This window comes from Podarcis vaucheri (genome assembly GCF_965113315.1).
Source record: "Podarcis vaucheri genome assembly, chromosome: 14".
Lineage (NCBI taxonomy): Eukaryota > Metazoa > Chordata > Lepidosauria > Squamata > Lacertidae > Podarcis > Podarcis vaucheri.
This window is the reverse complement of record NC_138752.1, coordinates 27,934,948-27,951,236: the sequence shown is the minus strand read 5'-3', so window position 1 is coordinate 27,951,236 and position 16,289 is coordinate 27,934,948. Positions and strand designations below refer to the sequence as shown.

The window sequence follows — 16,289 nt, the reverse complement described above, 5'->3', positions numbered from 1 at the left end:
CTTTCGGAAATCCAGCAGTTCTTACCGCCAGGAAGTTCTTCCTACTGTTTAGTCAGAATCTCCTTTCTTGCATTTTTCATTTCCATTCCCCCTCCACTTTTAAATGGTGGTTTGAGTGCTGGACTCTGGGGCCCTGGTTCAAATCCCAATGGGAGCCGTGAAGCTCCCTGGGCGATGATATTTTTTAGCCAGCTGACCCTTCTCACCCAAATCTACCTCACAGGGTTCTTGTGAGCATAGAATGAGGGTGGGAGAGAGAGAACTGCAAATGAACTCACTGGAGGAAAAAGTGGGGCAGGAATGCAATAAATAGGGGAAAACTGAAATGTGAACATGGAAATATAGAAATGTATACACTGCTTTGAGTTCCATGTTGGAAGAAATGTGGGAAAATAAAGACATCAAAGACAGAGCATTATTTCTAGCAATAACAGGGAGCAGCAGAAGGCCAGGAATGTCCCCCTCCCACAAGACCTATCTGGGCAAGGCTATCCCCCCCCCATTTGTGCTGCAGACTCATGTATCTCCTGCCCACCCCCCTGCAGCAACTGCCCTCCTAACCTTGTTGCATGAGGTTCATGACAGAGTTAATTAGGGTGCTCTGCAACCCAGTTCCTATAGCAACACACCTCATGCGCACGCACACAAATGCACATCAACTACTCATTGATTTAATTTTGCCTTCAGCAGCAAGGCTGATGATGCATTTGCAAGAGATGTGCTGGGAGGTCCAGAGAGTGGCCTGATGTACACGCATGTGCACACACACACACAAACTGAGTCCCCTGCTACTGAGGAGGAGCCACAGTTAAGGACTTGCTTTAAGAACATAAGAAGAGTGTGCTGGGTCAGACCAATGGCCCATCCAGTCCAGCACACTGTTCTCACAGGAGTCAGCCAGATGCCTGTGGGATTCGGGAAACCTGCAAGCAGAATTTGAGCACAAGAGCACTCTCCCCTCCTGTCATTTCCAGCAACTGGTTTTCAGAAGAGCTGGTGCCTCCAAGTGTGGATGCAGAGCATAATCGTGGCTAGGAGGCATTGATAGCCCTCTCCTCCACGAATCCTCTTTTAAAGCCATCTAGGCTGATCGCCTTCTTTACCTAGATGGTAAAGAATTGATGCTTTTGAATTATGGTTCTGGAGGAGACTCTTGAACTGCAAGACGATCAAACCTCTCCATTCTGAAGGAAATCAGCCCTGAGTGCTCACTGGAAGGACAGATCCTGAAGCTGAGGCTCCAATACTTTGGCCACCTCATGAGAAGAGAAGACTCCCTGGAGTCTTCCCAACCCTGATGTTGGGAAAGATTGAGGGCACAAGGAGAAGGGGACGAAAGAGGACGAGATGGTTGGACAGTGTTCTCGAAGCTACCAGCATGAGTTTGACCAAACTGCGGGAGGCAGTGGAAGACAGGAGTGTCAGGCGTGCTCTGGTCCATGGGGTCACAAAGAGTCGGACACGACTAAACGACTAAACAACAAAAAGGTTGATGGCTAACACTGTTTCTTGTGGGTTTAAGTTCCATAGTTTAACTGTTCACTTTGCAAGTAGAAAGCCTTGATTCAGTCTTCAGGTAACAGGTGGTAGGAATGACCCTAGAAACCCCTCTGCAAATCTGGATATTTCAGCCTTCCCCAATCTGGTGCCCTCCAGATGTTTTTGACTACAACTCCCATCAGCCCCAGCCATTTAGGCCACATTTAAACCCTACATTTAAAGCACTATGATATCCTTTGAAACAATCATGGCTTCCCTCAAAGAATTCTGGGTGCTGTGGTTTGTTAAGGGTGCTGAGAGTTCTTAGGACACCCCTATTCCCCTCCCAAAGCTACAATTCCCAGAGTTCCATGGAAAGAAGGATTGATTGTTAAACCACTGTGGGCAGGTAAGGTCCATCCCATCACACCCTGTTTGAATGGCAATGCTCATCAACTTTGAGGGGGAGCCAGCCCCCTCAAATATTTTATTGGGGGGGGCAAAGGGACCTTGGGCCTTAGGAGGTGGCTCCTCTGACTCTGGGAATTGTAGTTTGGGGAGAGGAACAGGGGCGTCCTAACAGCACCCTTAACAAACTACAACTCCCACAATTCTTGGACGAAGCCATGGCTGTTTGGAATGGTACCATAGCGCTTTAAATGTTTGGTGTGAGTGTGGCCATACAGGACAGATAAGTCAATGGTTTGGTAACAGGAGAAGCCAGCATTTTGCATGCTCGGCCAACCCCCTGCTTCACAGATGCTGGCAACTGTATTGCAGACAAGGAGGCTGAGTACAGACCCGCCTTATCCTGGTCTCTACCGATATTCGCTCTGTACAGTTAAAACATTGGCTAGTATTACAAAGGGCATCTTTTCCGGCTGAACGGAACCCAGCCTGTGAATGACTGCACTATACAAACAGCTCTGCGATTTCAGCCAAGCACTGCCTCTCCCAGATTTAACATCCAAGTTTGCTTCTGATTGTGTATTTATTGTGTGCCTCAACAGGAGATGGCCATTATTCAGCTCAAGTGTCAACGGTGGACCACGGATAAGAAGAATCTCCTAGAGGCCCAGCTGAGGGCTGGTGAGCTCCACGCTGAACCCAGAACAACTTCTGCCTTGATACGTTTAGCAGCTGAGCACCAGGCGGTGTGAGAAAAATGGCCTTTTCCTTTGAGGAGCTTCTCCCTTCCTTTCTCTTTCTAAATAGAAGTGGTCTGACAAACTGCGCCAAAAATCTGCTGCTCCAAAGATCCCTCAGAAAGACTCAGTCTGGCAAGCGGAATCGCTGCCGGGGCAACAGGATAGAGATGGCCAACAGACTTGCTGGAGAGCTTCCTTTGAAATGGGTGTGTCAGAAGCGGCAACAACCAAAATAAAAATGGGAGAAATGGGATTCCCAGCCCCAAGTCAGGAACAAGGCCTCGGGGTCATAGTCCATAGCTCGATGAAGATGTCCACCCAGTGAAAAAGGCAAATTCCATGCTGGGGATCTTTACAAAGGGAATTGAAAATAAAACTGCCAGTATCTGAATGCTATTATACAACGCTATGTAGCGACATAACAACAACAACAACAACAACAACAACAACAACAACAAGCCACCCGTACATACGTTTAGAGAAGATTGGAAAATGTTTATTGAATATATGGAGGGAAATTGTGTACACTTGAAATTGTTGGCAGCATTAAGATAAATTCCACAGTGTAAATAAGTTTTGATGGATGTAATAATGGAATGCTGAATAGTTTATGTAAAATATGCAGGGATTCATGATATGCAAAATGAACCACGGAAGGAGAAGAAGGGAAGTCATTGATATTTTAAGGATGTTTAAATGAGTATTCTAAATTGTAAAACAGAAATTTTAATAAAAATGATTAATAATAATCATAATATTTCTTATAACCCAGCCATCTGACAGGGTTGGTATTTGGGATACTGTGTACGGTTCTGGTCGCCTCACCTCAAAAAGGATATTGTTGAGTTTGGAAAAGTTCAGAAAAGGGCAACCGGAGATCAAGGAGATGGAATCTCCCCTAAGAGGAAAGATTGCAGTTTGGGCCTTTTTTCTTTTTTCTTTTAGTTTAGAGGGAAGGTAAGTAAGAGGTGTGGGACGCGGGTGGCGCTGTGGGTAAAACCTCAGCGCCTAGGTCTTGCCGATAGTCAGGTCGGCGGTTTGTATCCCCGCGGCGGGGTGCACTCCCGTTGCTCGGTCCCAGCGCCTGCCAACCTAGCAGTTCGAAAGCACCCCCGGGTGCAAGTAGATAAATAGGGACCGCTTACTAGCGGGAAGGTAAACGGCGTTTCCGTGTGCTGCGCTGGCTCGCCAGATGCAGCTTGTCACGCTGGCCACGTGACCCGGAAGTGTCTGCGGACAGCGCTGGCCCCCGGCCTCTTAAGTGAGATGGGCGCACAACCCTAGAGTTGGACGCGACTGACCCGTATGGGCAGGGGTACCTTTACCTTTTACCTAAGTAAGAGGTGACATGATAGACGCATATGAAATTATGCATGGCATGGAGAAAGTAGCTACAGAAAAGTTTTCCTCCTCCTTTCATAACACTGGAACTGGTGGGTATCCAATGAAGATGAACATTGGGAGACATAGAAGAAAAGACATCTTCATGCAGTACACTGTGATACAGAGCCCTCTCCCACAGGAGGCCGTGATGGCTTTAAAAGCGGATTGGACCAATTTATGGAGGAAAAGGTTATCAATGGCTACTGTGCTCTGCCTACTTGGTTGGAGGCAGCAATGCTTCTGAATGCCACTAGCTGGGAACCACAGAGGGGAGAGGGCTCTTGGGTTCAGGTCCCACTTGAAGGCTTCCCATTGGGGCATCTGGTTGACCACCGTGAGAACAGGAAGCTGGACCAGATGAGCCCCCAATGGTCTGATCCAGCTGGGAACTTCGTATGTTCTTATCACATCTGCCACTCATACATCAGCTTACAGCTGCTGCAACTGATCATGCAAAGCATTTGTTTGGGGCTGGCAACAGAGAGCTGGAGGCCAGATGCTGTTCACGGTACGTCCACAAATTATTCCTCATTTAATGAACACACTTGCACTGTACTTTTAGGGCAGGCATCCCTTCACCGGCTGCCTTGGACTACAACTCCCAGGCATGTTGGCTGGGGCTGAAGGGAGTTGCAGCCCAGCACATCTGGAAGGCAGTAGGTAGAGGAAGGCTGATCTTAGTGGAACTTCACATCCACTCATCGTCAGTTTCACAGGAGAACATGTGCATTCAAAATTGCTTGAGAAATGAAACACTTCAGCTCAACAAAGGCCCATCACTACGCTCCATTTACAAGCCACTTTAAAGAAGGAGAAAATAAGCAGGACAGAGTTACGTTTATGGGGGTCGGTCCCTCGAGAACCCTCCCCAAACACCTGGAGAATCTAACTGGGCCAACCTTTCTCCCTTTCCGTGGGCAGCTGAGCAGAAAACAACAGATACACAAAAACTCTACCAGCAATTTAGAGGCTTGGAAGACGCACTGGGAGAGATGTACATGCATGCCCATTACCCATGACAACACATGAATTCATGCAGACTCCTGCGTGGAATGTACCCTTAGCTTGCATTAGTTATGTGCAGGAGCTAGAAATCGACATCTGCTAGTCTGAATCCATCTTCTGTTCTCTTCACTTGAGGATTAGAAAGACCTGTTCGTCCCCAGTTGGTGTTGTCTCCCCTCCCTCTCCACCATTTCTACACAAAGCAGCTTATAACAAAGTCTGGACAGACTGAGGGTGAGAAAGAGACAGCATCATTTTCTGTGAAATATTCCACTCAGGAAGGTGTAAGGAGGACCAAACGCCCGCTGAATCAGGGCCTCTCCTCCTGGCATCCTTTTTATAGTGCATTCAATGATGATTTGTGCTCATGACAGTACTGAGGATGTGATAACATGATCCTGCTTTCAATACTAGTTGTGCCTGCAAAAGATTCAGGGCAGACACACAGCTTTGTTTCTGTTCAGTGCACATCCCATAGTTCCCTGCTAAAATCCTGTAACGGGGGGTGGGGGGAGAGGGCAGGGAGGAGGAGTAATTATTATCATTATTGTTTCATTTTATAATGTATATAAAACAAAGAGCAATTATAACAACAGATGAAAATTAAAAGATGAAAAGCAAAACTATAAAATAGGCATGTGGAATAAATAGTTGCTCATGAGTTGAAATAATGAAGTCCAAGTAAAGACTAACAACGTTATTTGATCGTCAAGTATAGTTCCAGATTTCCATCCTATTAATTGATATGCTACAAATGTTCTGCAGTTTGTCTGTTGTCCCACTTTTGTTACACTATAGTGCAAGATGGCAATAACGTGGTAACAATGGGGAAAGATTCACATAGCAACCAGTAAAGTGGATTGATGTGTGGATGGTCCAGTATAAAACCATCCTAGATGCCCTCTTATTCAATCATAGAATCACAGAATTGCACTTGGAAGGGACCCCAAGGGCCATCTAGTCCAGCCCCCTCCAATGCAGGAATCTCAGCTAAAGCATCTATGACAGATGGCCAACTTTTGTTTAAAAACCTCCAAGGAAGGGGGAAGAACAGTGGCGTAGCGTGGGTTGTCAGCACCCGGGGCAAGGCAAGTAATTTGCACCCCCTAACCCGTGGATTTGCGCCCCCTAACCCTAACCCCAGATGTTGCGCCCGGTGCGGCCGGCCCCCCCTGCACCCCCCACACTACGCCACTGAGGAAGAACATCAACAATGACATGTTGCGGATTGCACCGCCCCCCAAAAACCCACCCACTAGTCTGGAGGGGTCCTTGGAGTATATCCTTCTCAACATACTTGAAAGGTGCAGGATTCCCCAGAGATCTTTGTCCACCCCACCCCCATGCACAAAGGCTGTGTAGGAAAAGGCCTGATCAGCCTGAATGGGAGGGAGACACTGTGCCTATTATTTGACAAGTTACAATGGGTCAGTCAGGACTGATGAAAGAGGGGCAACGAGTGGAGAACTGTACCAGGTCCCCCAAGCTCAGAGCCATCCCCTCAGACAACTGAAATATGTACGGATATATGATGGGCAAGTAAGGAGAAGAAGAGTGTACTATTTTGTACAGAAGGGGTGCTGTGTGCAAATCTGGCCATGCCCACATTAGGTCTGCTGGTATGCCCTAATAAGCTGCCTTGCACTGGTTTTTCAGTCTACAAGGCACAGGTGATGTGCACCCAACAACAAGCCTCACAAACTCCTCTTGGCAGCCACGACAATATAAAAGTCAGGTATGGAAGATGTGATGCAAATGTGAGAACGTAGCTAGGGAAACTCTGGAGAAGTGACTATTCTACCCTCCTGGTGCCTTCCAGATGTTTTAGACCATATGATGCTGGGGCTGATGGGAACTGGAGTCTGGGCTAGTTGTTAGAAATATCAGCCAAAGAAGTTTAATTGCCCATCCAAAGCTTAGGATGCAAACTTTCCAAAGCTGGCACAGATGTAGAGCTTTATAGAAGTACAAGCTGAAATTTACTGTATGGTCACTGACTTTTCTAGGACACGGGTGGCACTGTGGGTTAAACCACAGAGCCTAGGACTTGCTGATCAGAAGATTGGCAGTTCGAATCCCCACAACGGGGTGAGCTCCCGCTGCTCGGTCCCTGCTCCTGCCAACCTAGCAGTTTGAAAGCACGTCAAAGTGCAAGTAGATAAATAGGTACCGCTCTGGTGTGAAGGTAAATGGCGTTTCTGTGCGCTGCTCTGGTTTGCCAGAAGCAGCTTAGTCATGCTGGCCACATGACCCAGAAGCTGTACGCCAGTTCCCTCGGCCAATAAAGCGAGATGAGCGCTGCAACCCCAGAGTCAGTCACGACTGGACCTAATGTTCAGGGGTCCCTTTACCTTTACTTTAACTGACTTTTCTAATTATAAGATATCTCACTACACGCAGTCACAAGGCCAGAAGTGCAAGCAAGCTGCCAGGAGGAATCAGGGAAGTAAGCAGAGTTGTGGAGTAATGGGTGGGCTCTGGATGGGTGCAGAACGACGTGAGTTTTCAGAGCTGTTATGCAGGCTGCTTTGTAGGTCTTGAAGGACTAACTCCCTCTCCTTCCTTCTGAAAGAGAGATTCACGATATGGTGCACCCCTTATGCAAATAAGCAAAAGGCTGGACCTCACTTCTCCTACAGACTTCTGAAAGTGTTAGGGAGTGGCAGATCAGGGGAACTGTCATTAGAAGAAAGTTTGCACAAAAAATGCAAGTATTCATGGGGGGGAGTACATTGCTTGCAAAAATGTGTATGGGGGAGAAATGCATATAAAAACACTGTCTTAAAAAGTTTGTTAATACAGAAATGGTGTGAAATGAACTGGAAAAACAAGAAACTCAGAGAAACCGATTCATCCACACATACCTCGGCCCGCTATCTTAATTTGCCCAGAAGGCGCTCCATACATTTCTACCTCAGTCTTGTGTATTTGGGGTTTTTTCCCCTGTACAAGAACGAAAAGTAACCCCATCGCTTCCCATTCCACTGTTCTGCTGATTGCAATATATAGGGTGCAATAGATCATTGGTCCGTCTAGCTCAGTATTGTGTACACTGACTAGCAGCAGCTCTCTGGGGTTTCAGACAGGGGTTTCTCCTAGCCTTCCCTGGAAGTGCAGGAGTTTGAACCCAGGGTCTTTTGCATGCAAGAAGATGCTCTGCCAATGAGCCATGGTCCTTCCCATTGACAACTTAGGGTCAGTGAGCAAACCATGGTTCCCCACTACAAGAAGAGCCTACTGGATCAGGCCAGGGGCCCATCTAGTCAGGCATCCTCTTCTCATGGTGGCCAACCAGATGCCTCCTCTGGGAGACCCACAAGCAGGATTCAATCACAAGATCAGCCTCCCCACCTGTGGTTTCCAGCAACTGGTATTCAGAAGCATTGCTGCCTCCAGATGTGGAGAGAGAGCAGAGCCATCATGGATGGTAGCCATCAATAGCCCTCTCCTCCATGAATTTATTTAATCCTCTTAAAGCCATCTAGATTGGTGGTCATCACTGCCTCCTGTGGCAGTGAGTTCCACAGTTTAACTACGTACTGGAAAAACACATTTCTCCATACATGCCCATCTTATAAAATAAGAAGAGGAAAGGGGAATGTTGGTGTTCCAAAGACTGGGATGCCATTTAGGTCTTTTGACGGTGCAGTCTTAATGGATCAATGAGTAGTTAAACATTGATGGATTAATGCCACTAGTGGGGCACATTTTAGGTAGCACATCCAGCTTCTCTGGATGCATTTCCTACCCACAGGGAATGCTTTCCCCTCCCCCTACCCCAGTATCAAACCAGGTAGAGCACTGCTGATAACCTTCTTCCTATTTCTGATAAATCACCATTCCTACTCTGTTTTGTAGGACGTCATCCCTGGGTGGGTCTCCCTGCAGCTCATGAGCCGCCCTGACTGGATCATTTTGCTGACTGGGGAAGGGCAATTGACGCCCCTTTCCCCCAAAACAATAATATTAGAAGAGCCTGGATGCAGGATCAGGCCAAAGGAGTCCCAGCTAGTTCATCATCCTGTTCTTACAGTGGCCAATAGGAAACCAGTTTCATCTGTACCAGTGGCTGAACCCCAGCACTGAAAAGGCAAAGTATAGGACAGGTGTTTTGTGAACCCCCAAGCTCCCAGACCCTCCAAGTGTTCCAAGGCACAGTCCTAGATTTACAGAAGCCAACCTAGTTTCTGATTTGATCCTGGAATGCCCCACATCTTCTTGGGATGTCGCTATTTTCATCAGAGAAATGTTGGAGGGTATGGAGTTATGCCCCCCCCCCCGCCGAAGCCAAGGAGATAAGTGACTATACAACCTTTAAAAGACACATGAAGGCAGCCCTGTATAGGGAAGTTTTTAATGATGTTGTAATATATGTTGGAAGCCGCCCAGAGTGGCTGGGGCAGATGAGCGGGTTATAAATATAACTATTATTATTATTAAATAGTACGTACCTATTTTCATCAGAGAAATGTTGGAGGGTATAAGCTTCCCTTCCCTATCCTTTCTCCATTACAAGAAATCAGTGTTGAATCACCTGCACTTTGGAACTCTCTGCCTCTTGACATCAGGTAGGTGCCTTCACTGTAATCTTTTTGGCACCTACTGAAAACATTTTTGTTTAGACAAGCCTACCGAGATATTTGGGGATGCAGGTGGTGCTGTGGGTTAAACCACAGAGCCTAGGACTTGCCAATCAGAAGGTCAGTGGTTCGAATCCCTGCGACGGGGTGAGCTCCCGTTGCTCGGTCCCTGCTCCTGCCAACCTAGCAGTTTGAAAGCACGCCAGTGCAAGCAGATAAATAGGTACTGCTCCGGTGGGAAGGTAAGCGGCGTTTCCGTGTGCTGCTCTGGTTCGCCAGAAGTGGCTTACTCATGCTGGCCACATGACCCAGAAGCTGTACGCCAGCTCCCTTGGCCAGTAAAATGAGATGAGCGCCACAACCCCAGAGTCGTCCGTGACTGGACCTAATGGTCAGGGGTCCCTTTACAACACGGATGTGTTTTTAGTTTATTGCTGGTTTAAATTTTTTTGAATGTTTTAATTGTTTTTACTAATAATCTGGCTGTTTTGCTCGTCTTGTAAACCCCACTCACCATCAAACACACACATACCGCAAGTTTAGGTGACAATCTCACAAGGCTGTTTCCATTTTTAACTTGGGAGATTTCTTCTAATGAGCTTCATCAATAGAAGTCCCCTCTCTGTTGAGAGATTCTAGGTTGCCCTCCTATTTTTAGCCTCTGTGTGCTATCAGTACCAGGTCAAGGTAGGATTAATAATAGGTGACATCTTAACAGTTTTAACTCGGTGTGGTCACCTCTCAGGTGTTCTCTGCTAGGGAGGAGGAAAGAGCTTTATAAAGTGTTGAAAGGCTTCCCCACTCCAGAATCCATCAAAATACCTGCTTAGCTTTCTTTCTAGATTCTTTGACTTCTCCGGATATTCCTCACCCATTTTCAAGTTTTTTCCTCAATCATAAGGTCTAGAAACTTGGTGGTTTTTTAAAGTGAAAATAAAGATTCCAAGGTGGAGTCACCTTGTGTGCCTGATACTAAACTACACACTCATTTGATTGCAGAAGTGCAGTCCTTTTTAGCCCCTTAAGAATGCCATACATCCTATGTAGCAGTGGGACTTGCTCCTAAGTAAACATGCATACGACCAGACCGGCAGTAACTGTCAAAATTAACCCAAAGAAGTGAAAGATAATAATTTGCTCAGCTTAAGGAATTTAACAGATACCAAAGCGTAGAAGATAAAGATGTGTGGATTAAAGTGAGTGCTTTCATCACACTTCAGAAAAAGCTTCAGTTCTTACATTTTAATGTTTGGATTAGATTAGATGTGAGGAGTAATGAGATTGTGGGAAATGCAAGGATCACCTTTGGGCCCAAAGAACAAGAAAATATGCCCACAGATGATCTGACCAGAGAGGAAGTAGTTAATGCTTGCAAAGCATTTTTTGAAAGAAAGAAAGAAAGAAAGAAAGAAAGAAAGAAAGAAAGAAAGAAAAGAACATGGGCAGGGTAAACTCTTTAAAAAAAGAAATGAAAAAAGTAAATACTTAGAAGCCAAACTGTTAAATTTCTCCTGAGGGGGTTTATATTGGTACACTATGCCCGCAATTTGCATGCATTTAACTTTATGAGGGTAGCAAAATGAAAACGAAAATGACTTTGGCAATCCCACCCGCCATTGAACGTATGATCTTCAAAATGTAACCCCTGTGTAAGCTGCAGGCCTACTGTATTGTAAATGGAAAGGAAACAAGGCCTTCATTTGCAGAGAAGTCTAAGTTGCTTCAATACAGGAAAGAGAAACGTTGAGCTCAGCTGCCCAGGAAATTCACCTGCAGAAACCTCATTGAATGGATAGTGCAGCAGCAGCATAAAATGTCTGCAATGGCAGGCATGGCACCACCTCCCCATAGCTGGTGCCCGCCAGATGTTTTGGACAACAGCTCCCATTAGCCACAGGACCCATGATGGCTGGGGCTGTTGGGAGTTGTAGTTCCAAATATCTGGAGGGCACCAGACTGAGGCTGCCAGCAGGGTGCGTCACAGCTTCCATACTTAGATTAAAAGAAGCAGGGCGTGGGCAGAATGTATGACTCAGGCACCCCCAACCTCCAGGTTCTCCTTGTCTCTCATATACAGAAAAGATGCTGAAGGAACCTGGACACGATGGGATCACAGATGAATGCTTCCCCTGTTCTACAATACCTGCCCACTTGCACTGTGTCTCATGGCAACAAAAAGTATTGCCCAGCTGAGAACATCCAGCAGTGTGTCACACCTTGAGAATCGGTGATGCTGTGTGGGTAGAAATGCAAAGGGATAAAAAGGGATAGGTTCCCTCTTCCTGAGCTACAGAGGCCTCTGTGCATGTGCAAAACACTTTTCTGGAGCACGTGGCAGAGTAGCAGCTGATTTTAACTTCCAGCAGCTGCTTTTTAGTCCCTTGCTGGGTACTGCTTTGCAGGGCCCTCAACTTGCAAGGGCAGAGCTCTGCAAAACAGAAGACAAGACTACAAAACTACTTTTTGTAGGTGTTCCTAGAGTTATGCCGAAGCATGAGGCCAGAGGGTTGCTGACACAGTAAAGGCTGTCAAATTTGAGAGAGTTTTGTCTAATTCCCCAGCTAACCTGACCTCTCTCATATCACGTTGGAACAGAAGCCACAGGCTCCAGTAAACAGTCAGACCGGAGCACCAAGCAAAACTTTTCACTTAAGAGGAAAAGGGAATTTTCAGCCTGATAAACAGGGAGGAGAGACCACACGCTCTCAAAGAAAGTGACAAAAAAATCCCCAAGACTGAAACAGTAAAGCTGGCTCCTTTGTATGGTATGGCCTTGCAAAGTCTCTCCAGAAAGCAGAGACCTCTGGGTCATCTCCCTTCAAATTCCCTTCCCTGCTTTCTCATTCCACACATGTAGGCAAACTCTTCCAGGTTAAGGGAACTGACGCCAAGAACCCTCAGATTTTGAGGGATGCACTATTCATCTTTATTTATAGAAGTATTTTTTATACTGATCTCTCACAAAACATCAAGATAGCATACAGCAAGACAAAACACATTTAAAAGTAACTCAGAATCATCCTTGAAACTACTGGTTACTGCTTAAGACATTTTGGAACTCAATGTGCTGATCTACAATCCTTGCGCCGACCAAAAGAACCCTGAATGATCCCATTTTGCAGTTTTGATCAACTGAGGTCAGGGGGGACTCCCTGGTTATAACTCAGGAAGGCTGGATTCTGAACTCACCTCCAAGTATCTGCGGTTAATCGTTTGACTGGCATGTAAAGCTGAGCAGCTTTTACACTTGTGTCAATGAAGCAGGAGGATTGGGCAAGGCTAGTTTAAATTGTGAGAGACTGCTCCATCCCAGGGCAAACTCCCTTGCCCTCCCTCTTCCATGCCCCCCCCATTAGACTTCCTTCCCCAACAGCCACCTGTAGGGCTCCCCAAGCACCCTACCCAGAAGGTTTTTTATATTACAAAAACGCCCTCCCAGGATTGGGGAAAACGCGCTGGATCTCCGTCAGAAGCAGAACTTGGAGAGTAGGAAGCTTTCCCTTCCCTTGCTGGGCTAATGCGAAGCCAAAGCGGGACGTGTCACAGCAACCACGGGAAGCCAAACGGAGAGAGCAGCAAAGAAGTCTTGCACACGGCAAAAACGCACGTACCACACCGGGCAACAGCTGCCGCCACTGTGGAGCGGGCACGCTGGCTGCTTCCGAAAGGGTTAAAAATGCAGTATATCTACTGCACAATCTCCCCCTGTGCAAAGGCGCTCGCAAAGCTCTGCTGATGCAAGGAAGCCCAGCCGACACCACCTCGCTTGCTCACACTCGGGGGCCTTTCCTTGAAAAACTGGCCCAAGACCCTTCCTGATTTTGCAATTAAAAAAAACAAAAAACCTCGCAAAAATAGGGAGCTGCAGAAAATCACAAGGCACCCAGTGCCAGCTCTGCGAAAAGGACTGGACCTGGAGGCCGGTCTGCAGCCGGGAAGGCGCCTCTGCTAGGGACCCCCATCCCGGGCAGGCAGCCGCCGGGAGGACCCCAGCAACGGGCGCTGAGCTGACGGAGAGAGCCCCCCCCCGACCATCACCTCTGGATGACAGCCGAGGCAAGGGAAGGCAGGTCCTTACCTTAGAGACAGTCATGCAGAAAGTTGTCTAGGAGGAGTGAGGCAGCTCTCCAGCAGGCAAGCGGGGAAACGGGAGGGCGCTGCTATTCCCCCCCTCCTGAGAGAGAGAGAAAGAGAGAGAGAGAGAGAGAGAGCGCACGCGGGCGGGCGGGGTAGCTCGGAGAAACCGCCTCTGGATTTTCCCCTGCAGAGGAATCAGCGTCAGTGGTTACAGGAAGAGCAAAGGACCACCCCTCCCCCCTCCCCTCCCCTTTGGCACAATCTGGTGAAGCTGCCCTTAGTTTATTCCGGGGTGTGTGTGTGTACTGTATGTGTTTCTGCCCGCGTGTGTACTAAGAAGGGACGGAGCCTCCTCTGCAGGAAGAGAGGCAGGAAGAAAGAAAAGGGGGAAAGAGCTAAGCCTGGGGGGGGGGGGAGCGGAGAGAGAGAGAAACCAGCAAAATGAAACTCCAGGGGGAGAGCAGAAGCAGCAGCAGCAGCCGCCCAGGAGGGCGGGGGTCGACATTCAGCCTCCCCTGCGACACCCTCCTCTTAACTCTTGATGGACCAAATATCTGGGCAGAGGGATTCGAGGATGCTCTTCAAAGGGTTGCCACAAAGGCCCAGACTGGCCTTGGTGGATGCAGCTGGATGGAAGAACAAACCGATGCAGTTTCAGAGAGGGAGGGCAGAAGGGACAAGCCACCCTCAAGTTTCAGTGCCAAGGCTAAGGGTTGGGCACATCTGCTCCCCCAATCCTGGAGCGGGGGTGTGTGTTGTTTGTTTGTTTGTTGCATTTATATGTCACCTTTATATCCCACCTTTTTCTCCAAGGACCTCAAGGTGGTGCACATAGCCAGTGGCGTAGCATGGGTTGTCAGCACCCGGGGCAAGGCAAGTAATTTGTGCCCCTAACCCGTGGATTTGTGCCCCCTAACCCGTGGATTTGCGCCCCCTAACCCTAACCCCCAGATGTTGCGCCCGGTGCGGCCGGCCCCCCCCTGCACCCCCCACGCTACGCCACTGCACATAGCTCACCCCTTCTCATTTAATGCCCACAACAGCCTAGCGAGGTAGGCTAGGCTGAGAGGCAGTGACTGGCCTTGAAGTCACCCAGTGAGCGGGAATTTGAACCCTAGCTTCCTAGGTCCTGGTCCGACACTTTAAAAGCTGGCAAGCCTCCCAGCCTTGACTACACATGCATGTTCTTGTGGTCTGATTAGAAATGGACACAGTCATAGAGAAGGGATTATCTATAGCAGCCTCCCTCAATGCATTGCCCTCCAGCTGTTTTCAACTTCAGCTCCTATGAGCCCCAGCCAGCATGCAGCACAAAACATCTGGAGGCTTCTATACGCCGCCGTCTCTGGCTGGGCCTGATGTGAGTTCTGCTTTGAAACATCTGGAGGGAGCTGAGCTGCAGATCAATGGAACCTCCATGGACAGGTATTGTACACCTCTGAAAAGTCAGTGCTGGAACAAACAGTGTGGGGGTGTGGCTTTTTGCCCTCTGCTGGTGCATCTCTCCCAGGCACTGTATCACAACCAGGATCCCAGAAAAGGGCATCAAATCCTTAGTCTAATCCATCTTCTCTCTTTTTAGGTTCAGACCCGAATGGCTTGCAAATGGTAGAAGGGCCCCGAGGAGTTCTGCTCACTCCGGACAGTTGCTTCCTGAAGCTTTTGTTTCTGAGAATTTGTTTAATTTTATTTTATTTTCATAAAATTTATGCACTGCTTATTGTAAAACAACACAAAACTTTGAAGTGGTTTCCAAAAAGGATAAACCAATAATATAATTTTAGAGAAGAAGAATCAACGTCAATGATTTAAGCCTTCCAAAAAGTTAAAATAACAATAGACTAAAAGAAAGAAAGAAAGAAAGATTAAAAGTCGCACCAAATTTCTAAGTATCTCAGTTGGCTTGCTATACAGGAATGTTTTTAGCAGGTGCCGAGAAGTGTCCCGTGAAGGCGCCTGCCTGACGTCAAGAGGCAGGGAGTTCCAAAGCTTGAGAATGACTGAGTTATTACAAAAACAGGAAGGGTATTATGTGGCACCTGCAACAGGGCCAGTTCCATCAATAGAAGCGGTTGAGGGGGCATATTTGGTGTAAGGAGATCTTGTAGGTAAACTGGTCCCACGTTATTAAGGGCTTTATACACTAATTATAACACCTTGAACTTGGCCCAGTAGCAAACTGCCAACCAGTCCAGATCTCTGAGCACAGGTAGGCCGACAAGATCTCACTCATCAGCAATCGCGTTGCAGCATTCTGCACTTTCCAGATCAAGCGCAAGGGAAGCTCCATGCAGAGCACATTGCAGTAATCCAGCCTTGAAGTAGCGAATGCATGAACAATATGGCCAATTTTTTCTGGTCCAGGGATAACTGTGGCTGTCGAACCCACTGTTCAACTTGACATCTCTGTAAGGCTCCAAAGTCCAGGCTCCAAAGTCATGGACTGAGAGAGGAGAGGGCCTCTTGAGGTTGCAGGATAGCAAGCCCGAGAAAAACATGGAGGAATCACTCGTGCCAACTTTAGAAAAGTACAAGCTGTGTTCTTTGTTGCACGCTATCAGAGCATCAGTTCCGACCGGGGAATGTGATGTGCGTCCCTTCCGGGCGGCACCTGGTG

The 16,289-nt window shown here is 47.6% G+C and overlaps 1 protein-coding gene across 1 annotated transcript in view; it reads right to left on the bottom strand.

The window, feature by feature from the left end:
- Positions 1–14,013, bottom strand: part of CORO2B (coronin 2B) — a 79,483-nt gene extending 65,470 nt beyond the window's left edge. The window contains exon 1 of the mRNA XM_082198627.1: positions 13,674–14,013. Within this exon, the coding sequence (XP_082054753.1) occupies positions 13,674–13,688 (15 nt within the window). The 5' untranslated portion in view covers positions 13,689–14,013. The remainder of the gene's footprint in view (positions 1–13,673) is intronic.
- Between the last annotated feature and the right edge of the window lie 2,276 nt (positions 14,014–16,289).